The sequence below is a fragment of the Watersipora subatra genome, chromosome 7 (assembly GCF_963576615.1).
Source record: "Watersipora subatra chromosome 7, tzWatSuba1.1, whole genome shotgun sequence".
NCBI lineage: Eukaryota > Metazoa > Bryozoa > Gymnolaemata > Cheilostomatida > Watersiporidae > Watersipora > Watersipora subatra.
In genome coordinates, this window is record NC_088714.1 from 14394401 (window position 1) to 14410032 (window position 15632).

Here is a 15632-nt window from a genome sequence, read left to right on the forward strand (position 1 = left end):
AGTATCAACCTGAATAAACATAAGCAGCTTTAACCTATTCCAAAACTCTAGTTATATATTTATATATATATATATATATATATATATATATATATATATATATATATATATATATATATATATATATATACATATATATACACATGTGCATGCAGAAAACTCTACTTTTGTTATCTTACCTGTCTGCAAGCATGATTGCTAGCGTGCATGCAGGTGTGCGTGCTTGCATATGTTAGCGTATGTGTGCAGGCATGTGTGTGGGTGTGTAGCTGTGTGTGCATTTGCATGTGTGTGTGCATGCATGCATGTGTGTATGCATGCGTGCGCATGTGTGTGCATGTGTAGGTGTGTGTTCATGTGCCTGCTTTTGCACGTGTGTGTGCATGTGTGTTCAGCACATGTGTGTACATGTTTCCGTGTGTTTATACATGCTTTTGCAAATTTGTGTGTGCGCATGTGTGCACACATGCATGCAAGCATATGTGCATGTGTGTGTGTGTGCACATGTGTGCATGCATGCGTGTGCGTGTGCGTGTGCGTGTGCGTGTGTGTGTGTGTGTGTGTGTGTGGGTGTGTGTGTGTGTGTGTGTGTGCGCGCGCGCGCGCGCGCGTGTGTGTGTGTGTGTGTGTGTGTTTCAGCCCGCATAAATGTTATATATCTCAGAGTTCTTTTTGACCGATTCCATTCAAACTTTTTCCACTTATGCACTCTGCCTTTTTCCAGATTACTAAAAACATTTAGTTTCAAGTTTTATCTAGTTCTTGAGAACCAGTTTTTAACCCTCCTGCAGACCATCTGATTTAAAAATCAAAATCAAAGAAATCAAGGGTGTTGCTAGGCTCGCCACTAGACACAGTTAAAACAGTGCGTTATAGGTTAAAGCTTTGTTTAAACACACAGTGCCAGTTCTAGAGTTGATGGGATTGTTTGTATGTCAATATGAAGTTTAAAAAGGCAGTTTGTGAATGGTAGCTTATATTTAAGTTAAGCATTTCACTCAGTTTCCTTGATTTTTGTAACCTTTAGCGTTCAAAGACACTAGGCAATTTTATCGCGAGCATTTTGAGGAGGGCGGAGATATCGCTGGCGTGTGCTTAAACACACTTGAGCGATTTACTAGCAAACTATATAATGAGCACGCTCACAAACTACCAATAAAATTCCGTATCATTAGTTTCTACAGAGTTGTTCATAAATTTAAGTAAGTCAATATGGCATCGTCTAAGCAACAACATAAACAATTTCTGCTTTTGTTATTGAACCTATCTCACGTTCACGGATTGTACACTGCCTACACTACAAGAAAGCATAAGAAAAAACGGTTATTGTATTTTTAACTGTAATATTTTACAATCTTTATAAATATTTTATTTTGTAGTAGTTTTTTATATTTGATATATTGAATATCTACCATTCTCAAGATGGTCAACCTGCGCAACGATTGACTCCAAATCTTCGTTTTAAACTCGGATTTTTTGTAATTTTTGTTTGTTATAGTGTACAGGACTGGGAGTGCTTTTTTTAAATCTATAAACACTTCAGTGTTTTTTCTGGAGATGTTTCAATCGTAACAAAATAGCAAATTGTCGTTGCTGTACGTTGATGAAAATCGATAAGAAATAATTACCTGCCATAAAATTGCATTCTGGTAAAAACCAACTAATCGAAATGCATTTCGCTGGTGATAAAGTTGTGTAGAGAAAGTCTAGCATTATAGCTCTGCATGAGCTCTGCATGAGCTTGCTGAGCGGGTTCTAGATTAGCACCACGCAGCGCGATATCACTCTAAATATCTCCCAGTGTGTTTTCACCTTTAAGAAATACGATTGGAGCGGTTGAATTTCATTTCAGCTCGTTAGCTGCGCTTTTTAAAATATTACCAATAAACTGTAGCTATTTTTACATAGAGACAATCTACGTTTACTCTGTTGTTCCATTCACTCTGTTGTTTACAGAGTGCTATACACTCATGAAACTGGAACATCACTACTTGTATTTGCATGCTATATGTGTAGGTGTAATAGTTGCAGAACAAGAACAGGTATTCTATCTGGTTTCGTTGCATACAAGACAGCCAAGAAGAAATTTTCACGTATGGATACTTTGAAGATAACACCCATTCTGAGCAAATGGTTTTGTTTTACAATTTTTTATATTATTTGTGATGAGTTTAATACTGTTAACAGCAAATCTATTAATACAGAGAATATTCTAAAAAAAGGTGATATACAACAGAACTACAATCAATTCTGATCTTTTTCTAGTGCCTGTAAGATATGCATATGTCAAAGAAATTTAGAATTTATATGTTTGGCTGAACAACAACCAGCTGCGGTTTTAGTTTCTACGCCTTCGTCGGCCTCCTCCTCGGCCACGACGGCCATTTCGATTCAGACATCGTTGTCTGCGTCTTCTGTTGGCAATCTGAGAGCATCTTCTCCTTCTCCTACCTCCCCTACCCCCTCTCCGCCGAATTGGAAAGTCGGTTGTAGGAACAGGTGCTTGTGCTGCAGTAGGAGCTATAAATGGTGGCTGTGTAGCAAAAACTGGTGGCCTGGTAGCCGCTGGAGGTACAGCAGGGGCTGGAGCTGGAGGTGGTGGTGGTGGTGGTGGTGGTGGTGGTGGTGGGGTGGCAGCAGGTGCTGCAACACCTCCAATTATAGTCTACAAAGAAATAGAAGCGCTCCAAGAAAACTTGAGACAAAATATATATTATATTACACTTTCTGGGATGTTTGCTTTTTATGCATATACAAGCAAATCTTAAGCCACAAACACCTATAAAGAAAAAAGTGTTTATTCTTATGATGATCCATTTGAAGGAATTTCAAGAAGAAATTTATACAATCATAAACTGCCCCATGTAGTGAATAAACCTACAAGCCCATTAAATGAGCCATAGAGTGATTGTATCCCATCTCGGTCATCTTGGGCTAGGATCACTTCATTTGGTGGACCAAGGTCCTCTGCAAACATGATGGCTGTCATGTCGGGTGTGTGGTCAAGGCCGAGTGTGTGACCAATTTCATGGCAGAGAGTGCTTTGGAAACTTGATGTGTCCTCTGAAACAATAAAATTCAGATTTTGCTGGAATTACCAAAGAGCTGTTGTAATCAGAACTTCAAGATGGAAAAAATAAACCAGCCTGAAACATGAAATATAAGTCACATTTTATTAGTAATGCTAAATTCTTTACATACTTCAAACTTTTTCCTCTAAATTTTTACGCAAAAAATTTGCAACAAGCCTGTTTAAAGCGTTCACAAATTTTTTATGTGTCGACTACTTTACACCCCTTTTCTAGCACATGCTGAACTTTAGAAAATGAGCTTTTTTAAATTTTTATTTTCTTTTAATAAACAGCACTTTATCAATTTTTACTTTATCTCACAACTTACAGTTTAATCACCTATATTAGCGCTCTTACATTTTAAATGATCAATTTATAAAAATGAATTGACTTATGCCTTGTGTCAAAATTCCACAAAACTGCAGATGCTTACATCATGTATGAAATTTATCCTACACAATTTGCGACCATTTAGGGATTCAGAGTATTAATGCTCTTTGTGATTATATAACCATTATTATCATTCAGAAAAGGGGTAGATAACTGCAGCAATAATTGTTATCAGTTTATGTTGATGCAGTGTGACACAACTCCCAATTTAAGCCTCGTTTGACTGAATAGCGATCTTTTCGATAATGAAGCAAGCTGATACAACGCCACTAAGGTGCTTCTCTTAGTCACCAAGAAATATTTTGCACAAAAATAAACATCGGTGCAGTAGTACTAATGACCTTGCAAAGTATCGTTAGCTAAACATGTCTTGTATCTTATCTTTGTGTGCCTATAAACCATTCTTTAGTACGGAGCGCTTTTTTTTCTAGACTGACATTAGCTAATTGTATGTACATGTAAGATTAGGCATGTTATACAAGCTATTATCTGTTATCATAGCACTCAGGATTATTTTTAGAATTTCGATGCACATCTTATGGTGTGAGAAAAGAATTGGTAATAATGTTACTTTGTTGGCCTGTGATCATATGATACAGGCAGTTTTCAACTTTGTAGCATTGATATTTTTAAATAGCTATAAATTTAAATATTCATAATGACTGATAACTTGGCATTGCTGTTTGCATTAGACATTTAAAAAAGAGAACACAACTTTGAAATTGTAATAGCTCTTTGGTAGCTGAAATGCTGAACTTTTCTAAAATGTGGTCTTGCTTAAAATTTCACAATAAAGTGGACTAATTTGAATGGTTCTGTACTATATATAGTAAATCTTGTTTATAGTATATATATACTGTTATGGTATATATTTCGTGTGATCTAGATTGCGCATATTATATTAAGCATAAACACACACAAAGTTTTAGTAGATTTTACCAAAAATTATAATTGGTATGCAGAACAATTGTGATTGTTTTTGATGGATGAGGTGACCTGACTGCCAGAATGTATTAATATTAAAATCAAAAAATGCTTGGTTGCTATTAAAACGCTCAGAAAAAACGTGTGCAAAATGATGTTACTAGTTGCCATCATTGCTATAGTTACAATTGGCTATTGCATTTAATTAACAGCGTTACATGTCTCTATTCTGTCAGTATCTTTGCAATTATATACATCGTAATTGCACTTTTCCTTGATCTGTGCATTCTAACCGAACTCAAGTTTTACTAATTTTAATGCTAAAACATTCTGGCAGTCAAATGACTGAAAACATCAAAAACAGTCTCAAATGATAAAAAAGGACTGGTAATTTTCACTGAAATCTGTAAAAAAATTTGTGCAGACTCATCTTTAAGCTCATGTAAAGTGTGTATTGAATATAATATCTACTTTATATATATTCTATATATTTTGCGTGACACACATGTAGATGTGCATATTATATTAAACAAATATAGAATAAAGCATATATTGTATATTTTATATAATAATATATGCTAAAGTCTATATTGTATATAATATATAATAAAGTAAATATTGTATCCAATATATAATAAAGTATATTTTGTTTACATTATATAATAAAGTATATATTGTGTACTTTAGAACATACCAGGTTTTGTAGGTGTCCACTTTGGTACCCAACGTATTTGCTCTTCAAACTCAATAGTTGACTGAGGAGGTGTGCCAAACGGGTTTGGATCCAAAGCCGCTGCCAGTATTAAAAGATCTGGGTCATTTTGTCCTTCTATCTGAACTCCTGTGACAAAGCCTAAAAAGATGTTTGCCGTTGGATCGTTGGTGACAATTTGAAATGACACTCCGGAGACCTCAGCCCACCTCTGCAAACAAAACAATTATATTAACTTCATCAGTCTGGAGCAATCTTGCTACAAACATTTTTTCCCAATACTTCAAGTTAGGCTCACCGAATATTTAAGCTCTGCAAATTCAAGCGACGTAAACAAGAAAGTAGTTCCTCGATACATAAAAGACTTTTGATGGCTAAAAATTGATAAGAAATATAGTGATCGTGTCTAAGTTTTGCTAATACTGTCTGAACAATGATAACAGTTTTAAAAATTAATGGAGAGAGTTAAAACCTAATGGTGTACATAGACTAGATTGGGGGAATGAGAAACAACTTATAAATATTACATTACCTACTACATTACTTTTACACTACATTACCTGCAACTGTTTATAAGCTGCTTTCATACCTGTGCAATGCCGGGCATTCACCTACTAAAATCTTATGCATATTTGAACCCATTTAATGAATATATTCACCATTCTTGTTTGCTAAGGTCAGTTTTCACTGTAGCAGAATGGAAAGACTTGACTCCTTTCAAAACCTGAGATCAAATTCTGTGTGAAACAAGATTTTCGTTATTAAAACTATTGCTAAATTTGGACAGAAGTTCACATTTATATATGTAGACTAGGTGAACACCGGGGCGTGCGTGGGTATTAAAAAAGAGCTTATAAATAGCTACATTACCTACCAGTGTTATAAACAGTGGTAGGTAATGTAGCTGTTTATAAGCTGTTTTTTGTATACATTAATAATATTTTATACTATTAATATATTGTAAGATTTAATTTATTAATAATCAACTTTAATAATAATATATTAATCGGCAATGTAGGTAATGTAGTTGCCTGCCACTTGCCATTAGCCTGACACATTGCTAATGACTAATTTGAGTAAGCTAGTATCCGTATTGCTAAACCTAGTAATAAGAGCCGTGAGAGCAAGCTTTAATGACATTGCGTAACACAAAGTGCTGTGCTTATTTTAATTGAGATAACGACTCATGTTGTCTAATAGGCCATTGCATCTTGCGTAGCCTAATTGGATAGGTTATTTCGCGGTGAATGGAAAGTTACAAGATCAATCCCGGTATGAAATGTATTTTTCATTTTTAGATTTTAATAGTTACAACTGGATAGACCAAGCGACAACAGACTTTGAGATTTATATATATAGCAGATAGAGAACGTTATTCAGGCATGTGTATTTACTGTAGTGAGTCAATTATTCTCTGATCACCCTTAAAACTTTGACAAGTTTTCTCAACTAGCAGTATAATTTCAGTATAAGAACAAAAAACTCTGGTAATGGCCAACATAGCTAAATAATATACAAAAATAACTGTGAGAAAATTTAAAGAGTTTATTGTTGTTGAGCTATGTTAAAGCTAATAGTAGACTATAAGGATGCTAATACGAAGCATTGGGGAAAATTGAGAAAAGCTGTAGAAACACCATGACTGACAATGATGATGGAAGAAAATACATGCCGGGATAATGACCGACTACTTCCTATGCTCTCATTTTCTTAACCAATTATCGCTACCAATTGAGTTCATGTAAAACAAGATCTTTTAAACTTATTTGAGTTTTTGAACAATCAGCTATGCCCTAAATGCAAAGAAGAGCTACTATAGTTTGACAAAAGATATCAGCCAAAAGATTTTGTTGTATTATTAGCTATTTTAAGATAAAAAAAAACATAAGCTTTTGTAATGCCAGATTCATACCAATATTTTTTGATAAATTGTCCGCCAGGGCAGAAAAATGCTCTTGTAAAAGGTGCGCAGGATTTTGTTGCGTCATCTTGCAGTTTCATTGCTCTTCAGGTCATGCTTGCATAAGTTTTCTATAGCAGGGTACAGCACCTCGCAATCCACGCATAAGACATTAGTCCGAATCGGGCATAAGGCTTGCTGTTTTATCTCGCTTGCCTACTAATGACTGTACATACCAACGTAGACTTCTCGGCTAACATTCCTCAAATTTAATTTACATTTTTTGGTATTTAAAAAACATCTGTCTCAAGGCCTTTAATTAATAACCTTTGATATATTTGATGGAAGGACATAAAATATTTAGACTAATTCAGTGCAAACATAAATATGCAACTACGGATGGTTGCATATTTTAAACCAGTAATGGTTAGACAAGTTTGTTAGAGTATGTTGTAATCCAAAACTCACCGTGGCACAAAATAATAATTGCTCGTCTTGATCAGCTCTAGTCATCTGATTTGTGTAGTCTTTGAAACCAATGGTAAGAGGGAATGTCTCCCATTTGTCTATTCCTTCTGATATAACAAACCGTTTCCATCTGTCATGCAGACGTTTCTTAGATGCGTGCGAAGGAAAGTCTGAGTTTCCGCATCTGCGAGCTTTAGCGAACGCTATAGTTTCATTGTCACAGATGCCTAAAAACGTACAATAATATTATGGATATACTCCAAGGTATCGCTATTTCTCAATTTCATTAATTGTGTAATCTGGATGGATTTAAACAGGAAGATATTTAAAGCAAGCTACAAGGATTGAAAGTCATAGATTTTCTCCAGAAACCTTTTAGAAAGGCGGCAACAGTCATAACTAATCTTCATTATAGTGTTTAAAAAGGAGACTGATGTATTTTAATGCATTCAAGAAGATGTCTCGGACAAATTACAAATACGTAGGCACTTATGCATAAAACAGTTTTCGATATTGAAAGATTTTTTCAAGGAACGGCTATAAAAAAAACGTCTGCTTTACCTTAGCTGCAGGAAAAGTGTACAAATGATTGTACAAAAACTATAATATAATCAGCATAAAAACGAGCAGGCAGCTCCTAATCTGAATTTTATTCTTCATTCAGTCGACTAGCCATTACAGAGAAAAGCCCAAGTTGTCGCAAAAAAACTCACAGTTTATGAAAAAGAAACTGTGATATCTGCCGCACTGCTGGGTATATGATTGCAAAGCAGCTTCTACTTGAGAATGCCTATCAACTTTTTGTCCATATTGGCAGATGTGAAGTGTTAAGAGATGACCCTAACACTCATCTCTTAACACTTTAAGAGATGAGTATTAAAGTTAAGAGATGACCTGAACACTCATCTCTTAGGTTTTAGCTAAAGAGATGAGTATTAAAGTTAATACTCATCTCTAAACTTTATGGTCATACTGAAAATTGTTTCATAACATTTAAATTTCATATCAGTGTGCTAATAAGTATTAAGCTCAAAAAGTGTAGGCGTGAAGATTTTATACTTGGAGCAATATTAACATTGGTACAAACTGTGATTATAACGCTTGGTTTTCATCACTTTCATGAAATTATGGCAAGGCATACTCATCTAAACTTTTCTAAATAAAGTCTGTCTTCTTTAAATTTTTGCGCCAAGTCTATAGGTCTTCTACTCCTTTGGACTGAATGTCTTTTTTTGCTATACAACCAAGTGTATTTCAGTCACTGTAAACTTCTCAAATTTCTCACATAATTATAGTTGTACATTTTACAATGAGAATCTTTTGCTGGAAAAGTTTTTTAGATGCTATTGAGAACAGCCAACTGTTTTTCGCAATTTTTTTCATCTCTATTTTTTGCTTTACACATGGAAGTACTCGCGTTTTTATCTCATATTTCACTTCTAATCCCCTCTTAGTTATGGCAGAAAAACTGCTGTAGTAAATCCGAACGTTCAGCATTTCTAATGGATCTGACCTGCAGATGAAGCGTGATTTTATTGCTTGATGAAACCAACCAACCTAACGTATTTCTTTCCACACTTTCTATTATTTATGCCTTTTGTATAAACATGATTATTCTGTTTTCACTGTTTTTTATCGCTTACTTAAGATTTATCATGAAAAGAGATTAAGAAACACATATGAAATTACATAAACACTGACAAAGCCTGACAGAAAGCAGTATAAGATTTTTGTGATATATCAAAGTCTGCTAGATTGAGGCCGAAGTGATCCTTGTGGCTCAACAAAAGGAACTATAGATGTATGTTTAAAGAATTTGTTTTCCAAAGGAAGCAATATTTTTTTTACAAAGATTGATAGCCTGGAAAGTTTACACATAGAATATTTTATGAGAAGTGGTACTAACCAATGCTAATCATCTCAATGCTATTAAATTCTTGAAAAAAGAACATTTACCATAGTATTAGTTTAAAGTCTTCTCCTGGTGTGAAGTTGCATTAAAGCACCCCTAGTTTGAAAAATGGTTTTAAGGTTTTAGAAGTGTTTGTGTTTCCCTAGAAGCGCAGTCAATATGCCGAATATAAAGAGCACCAGTAACAGCAGCCTTATCATGCCTATTCATAGTCTCCTGATCTGTTTACTGGTGTTCAGCTGCTGCTGCCTACTACTTGCTGCTGCCTGCTGACTAACTGGTATCGCAACCGAGGCCAGCTTATAACAGACTACACTTATTTATAAATCCGACATCGTTCAGGACATAAAAGGTGACCTACTTGTAGGTGACCTACATGCAGAAAATTTATTTATAAACTGAGGTCAGATAAATCATGATTAGGGGAAACTAAATTGCTAAAGTGATTGACAAACTGTGATGTGCCACACCTATGATGCTCTGGCATTTAAATACCGCAATTTTAAGGCTAACCGATAATGTGAAATTATACGATCTCATCAAAAGGCCTTGTAGTTTTTATGTAGCCTTGTAAAGTTTACTGATGGATAACTCATCATAAATATTCTGAAATTCTGTCAAGAGAAGATGTCAAATGGCTTTGTATCCAGAAATGAATAACATGCGGCATTTAATTCCTAAATCCTGCCCATTTAATACTTTGATCATATCAGTTCTAGACAAAATTTAGTCATGTGACACTCAAAAGATTTTTAAATAACTACAAGCAGATATAATTATTTCTGAGTTATTGCTTTATTTTTTAATCTTTTTTTCAGATCAGAGCTATTACGACACCGCTATATTATCATAACACGGTATTTAGCTGCATATGCCAAAGCTGTTTTTATACATGAGGTTAAATTTTAGAACTCGTATTCAAAATCTTAAAAAATTAGTTGCCAGTAAAGGAACCTGGTATTGCACTTACCTGTTGGTTCTAATTGGTAGTACTTTTGGAGTCGGAGCAGCGGTTCCCTTATACGACCCTCTAATTCCTCTAGACTCAGCTTCCTCAAATCCTATAACGAGGTCAGCCAGTCTGGTCATGTATACATACTTAACTGTACATTTACTATACATACTTACATAGTAACTGAAGTGAAAAAACTTTAGAGGTGAAACTCACGCAAACTTTTAGTAGCTTTTACCAGAAAGTATCAGTATATTTTATTATTTTTGATAGCTTTTGATGTTTGAGCTGATCTGACTGCTAGCATGTTTTAAAATTAAAATCGACAAAATTTCATCGCAATTTGAAAGCTAAGAAGGAAAATATGTGCGAATGGCTTCATTAATTGTTATCGTTGTGATAGTTGGTATCAGCTATTACATTCAAGTTTCAGCGCTACGTGTCTATATTCTGTTGGTTTCTTTGCAACTATAGACGACGTAATCGTACTTTTGCTTTATCTGGGTGTTTTAATTATGATGAACTTTTGTTTTTTCATCTTTAAACAGCCTAACAGAACGACTACCTCAAACATAAACAACAATTGCAAATAGTGGAAAATACAGATACTTTTTCTTAAAATTGACCGGTATATCGTAAAAAACTCATCTTTAATGCATTTTATCAATAGATCATTTTACCTACAGGTCTGCAATGATGGAATTTGCTTTTAACTCAACTGCTGTTTAAGAATTGGTAGTTTTTAGATTTAATGAGTCTGTCTACAAATCAACTAAAACACAAAAATACATAACAATATCGATGAGTTTTAAATATGGCAACAGCATAAGATTAAAGCGTAGACAAGCATAGACAAGCATAGACAAGCGTAACACAAAGGAGTTTCAAATTAGGAGATGACCTAAAGAGAACACATCTGTTAAGAAACTTGTGCTCAAATAGAGTGGAAATAAAAGGTTATAGAAAGCAACTTTAATATGCAGTGAGTTGCAATTGTTAGAATAATATCAACCTATATTAAAAACCCCACTTTGTCAGTGTGTGTCTGTTAGTACGATTAGTAGATTTTGTTTAAAGGTTGACTGGCAACAAAGTTCAGATTACCGTTATTTGATATGAAAAGATTCACCATGTCTTACTCTGTTGTGTTGTAGGTGCAAAATATGTGGAAAGGTGATAACAAGCTCTTAAAAGCTCAAAAATGAACAGAAAATCGCAGCCACACGAAACCGCTGTAGTTTGGATTCTCTTTCCAAAACGGCTCAAATGTGATGTAGTTGTGAGAGATGGTTTCTGTTTACACTTTTTTGCAGCCTTATTCATCAAAATATTTTCACAAATATTCTTCACGCAATCAATAAAACTATGTCTATCGTTCCTACGCGTCTGTTTTATCGTCATCGTAATGCTGTCACTTTTAGCACTGATATCTTATAATTTACCGTAAAAATTTGTTTAATTTTTTAGCCTTAGCTTGAAGGAGTACATATCATTGTTTGATAACCATGACGAGCCTGTTGGTCACTTGTGATAATCGAAAAGTGCTGCAGAAATTATTTGCGAAGTATTGAGTCACATGATCAGATTAAAACTTGCCGAATAGACCAGGCCGAAACAAAACTGTAAAGTAGCTAGCATTTATATTGGATACGGGGTCTTCGATAAAACCTGAAGTGTTTGTCATAAACTAGTACTACGATAAGTTTTATATTGAGGCTTTTATTGGCCTTTCAATTTGCGTGAGAACATACGTGACAAGATGATAACCAAATTTCGTGGTTACGTCAACGAAATAAAGAGATACCAATCTACCGCGGCTTTTCGTTTTCGAGCTTTTAAGAGCTTGTAATCACGTTTCCACATATTTGGCACTTACAACACGACAGTGTAAGACATGGTGAATCTTTTGATACCAAATAACTGTAATGTGAATTTTATTGCAAGTCAACCTTTAAAGGTTGCTCTCATATGTTCCGCACCTTCTGCGAGTTGCTAAAATATTTAGTTGCAAAGCTCTATCTGGTTTTCGAAAACCAGATAGAGCTCTTGAACACCCAACTGCGGACTATCCAATAGAAAATGAAACAATTGTGGGCATCTCCAGCTTGCTGCTAGTAGACCTACGTACTAATATCCATGGTATAACTTACCAGAGCCTTCATCCAACCATACTTCACAAGGAATCTGTAGCATAAACTGGTCTCATTCTGTGCTTGAGTATAGCCAAGGAGCACCACTGCTAGTACCAACAGCTTCATGCTGCCAGCCGAGTCTAAAGTGAACCATAAATAAGAGTGCTTAGATTTCATGACAGGAGATAAAGTGATTATCACTTTGCACATGCACTGCACTAAAGTTTAGAATTAGCACACAGCAATATTGTCGCTAAAATGTATCTTTAATTTATGTCTAGATTCTTAACAATACAGATTTTTATTAAAATAGAGCAAATATAAATCATAAAAACTTGATAAAAACTATTAAACTATTTTTATAATAATTAACGTTTCAAATCAATAAAAATTAAGCAACAAGTTTTAAAGCACTGAGCCTGTGTTACTCTTAAGTAAGTATTAATTAATGAAATTTTATTATTTATTTTTTGTTATATAACCTAGCTAAACTACAGAAGAGAGATAAACGTTTTTTCAGATGCTGACCTGTCTGGTGAAGGGCTCAAGAGCTACTGAGGAATCTATTGAATAAATGACTTTATATCAGGCCAGTAACTAGAAGCATAATTATTTGGTTCTTTAATTAGGGAACCTGGCTAAATTTACTAGAAGAAACAAAAGAAATGTCTAAAAATCTTTTACAAAAATATATTAACAAATATCAAAATTGACAAACTAGGCATAAATATGAAGTTAACAAAGAGTGAACTTTTAAATTTCTGACATCGCTATTCGAATTAAATAAAGTTAAGGCTATTTTTACTGTATCACCTGTTTTCTTCAACTAAACGCTATGGTTTTACTCAATAGTATATAAATTATCTTGTACGACCTAATAAATTTTATTTTTAAAGGCGCTATAAAAGTTTCAATACTCATACACCAGCTGTTACTATAATTCATTTCAGTGTCTGACCAAACCCTCAGACTCCATCAAAGAGATGGGCGTAATCATGCCTATAATCATGCCATAATAGGCGTTTCAATCGCTCTCTTTTTCTCTATCTTATCGAGCTGTTTCTACGATGACGGTTTTATAGTTTAGGCTGTATAACTTACCTCAACGCAAATCTGTTTTTGACTTCTCTTTTCATCCGTTTGTGTCTAGTTCTCTCAACTTTATGTTATGCTTAGTTACGTTTTTATATCTCAGTATCTGATTCCTCTTTCTTTCATAGTTGTGAATAAGTTAGTTAGTAATTCAGTGCTTAGGCCTTATTCACAGTACTAACATAGACATCTCATTCAAATTCAAATCTCCAGGAGCTTGATGACTATGAGCGTAAGAACTCGGTTGATGTGAACTTAAGCTCAAATTATTACTGTGTATAGACTGTGTTATTACTTTATATGACTGCGAATATATTTTGGACCCGAAAGAAAACACAAAGATTTATGTGTCCTGTACACAGCTGACAAGAATCTGGGTAGAGTCTATGATATGAAGATGTGTGCATATATCTGTATTAGGAAACATAATAATCTATACAACTAATAGTTTGTTTTTGGCTGAAAAAGTTCCACATTTGCATCTAGAGTGATGATGAAAGCAATTAGACTTTTCACAAGAAGATCAGTTCAGTTGTGTTAAACAATAAAATGAGTTGAAATTAAATTATTTTGAGCATTATTTAGATCAGATCATTGGGAATGTTGCTAAAATTTATAGAAAAAAAGCTAACTAGTTGGTAGCTTTTGTAGATATTAACTGATTGTTCTGAAAAATTTTTACTTAACTTAAAATCTTAAATACAAAATATTTAAAATCTGACTTAAATATTTTGCTTTGTACCATTGCTTCTTATACAAATAAAGTTGGTAGAACATTTCATTAAATCAACGTTTTCAAACCTGGAATTATAATATAACATATGATATAAGAACCCGCGGTTATATATATGCCTGCCTTACTTTATATGTGAAAATTTATTGTCAAGCAAAGAGTTTTTCCAAATTATGCTATACCAGAACACTTAAACAAAAACAAGAACAACAGTTAGCCAATATGATCTAAATAAATGGTTTGACAAATAATGTTTAAAATCCCTTTCTCTGTTAACGGAGCGAATATTAGGTGAAATATTGTTAAAACAGCTAGCACTGATATTTTTAAAATAGTTGTTAGTGGCTGTATGCAATCCGTTTATGTAAGTTTTAATTGAGTTGAAAACCTGTAACTGTGATACAAAAATTGAGGACACAAACCATAAAAGATCTTGAAACTTTTAATTCAGTTGTCAAAATATGCTATGAATATGTTACTAGGAACATATATTTTAAATTTAGGATTTACAGATGTGTGTCCAATGGTGTAGATGACCCAACTACAAATCAATATGTCTAGTCAAGAGGTTCTACTATTATAAAAATGGAACCTTTACATCTAGGTATGAATATTGTACGAGTCATGTTGCTTAGCAACATTATCAAGGTTAGTAGTAGTCTTTTTGCAAGCACAGACCCATTAATGGTTAGAGAACTTTCAGGTACAAAAAAATGTTTATTGGTATTGTTATAGTTGAACATTTTCATTTACAAAAAAATTGAAAATCAACCAATGAGTCATGCGCAAAACTGTTCAAATAACTTATCACCTTAAAATGTCATTAATGAAGCACTGACAAATATATACATTATATAGTGTTATTGTAATAGTTTATACTTATATAAAATCTTAGTTATTGCCAAATTTAATTTGATTGTGATAACCATACTATTCCATATTAATAATAACACCCAAAATATTGTACATAGAAGCAAACTCCATACTTACTTTTGGACACATTGATATGCATAGACACGTACTACTGATTAGTAGTAAGCTATATGATGGGCTTTCTCAATTTTTTTTGAACTATCGACTTTTATAGGTAGCAGATCTACCGCATGTGCCGCTACCATGTTACACCAACTCAAATTTCAAATTTGCTACTTTGAGTTAGGACTGAAGAAATGACAAAATCAAGTTTATTTGTGGCAGAAACTCAAAACAGCTTAAATCAAGAACAATAACTTCAATCAAAACTAATTTGTATTATATTTGCAAACTGATAGAGATGAATTGACTTTTGAGGGATTAACAGATTTTGAATTCACAACATGAAATCTTTACTATAATAAGTGTTCATT

The 15632-nt window shown here is 33.8% G+C and overlaps 1 protein-coding gene across 1 annotated transcript; it reads right to left on the reverse strand.

Moving 5' to 3' along the window:
* Window positions 1-2134: 2134 nt before the first annotated feature.
* LOC137401138 (uncharacterized) lies at window positions 2135-13002 on the reverse strand. The gene is made up of 7 exons (XM_068087512.1): window positions 12990-13002; window positions 12480-12601; window positions 10348-10438; window positions 7466-7692; window positions 5080-5308; window positions 2882-3063; window positions 2135-2665 (listed from the first exon to the last, which is right to left on the reverse strand). The coding sequence occupies exons 2-7, from the start codon at window positions 12585-12587 to the stop codon at window positions 2339-2341; spliced, it is 1164 nt and encodes a 387-aa protein (XP_067943613.1). The 5' UTR covers window positions 12588-12601; window positions 12990-13002; the 3' UTR covers window positions 2135-2338.
* Between the last annotated feature and the right edge of the window lie 2630 nt (window positions 13003-15632).

What these genes read in the sequence shown, in the direction of transcription:
- LOC137401138 (XM_068087512.1), bottom strand. Translation starts at nt 12,587, where the DNA reads ATGAAGCTGTTGGTACTAGCAGTGGTGCTCCTTGGCTATACTCAAGCA. An exon ending in CTACCAATTAGAACCAACAG is followed by an intron (nt 7,693 to 10,347) that starts GTAAGTGCAATA and finishes GTACGTTTTTAG; the next exon opens with GCATCTGTGACAATGAAACT. An exon ending in AATTATTATTTTGTGCCACG is followed by an intron (nt 5,309 to 7,465) that starts GTGAGTTTTGGA and finishes TTTTGTTTGCAG; the next exon opens with AGGTGGGCTGAGGTCTCCGG.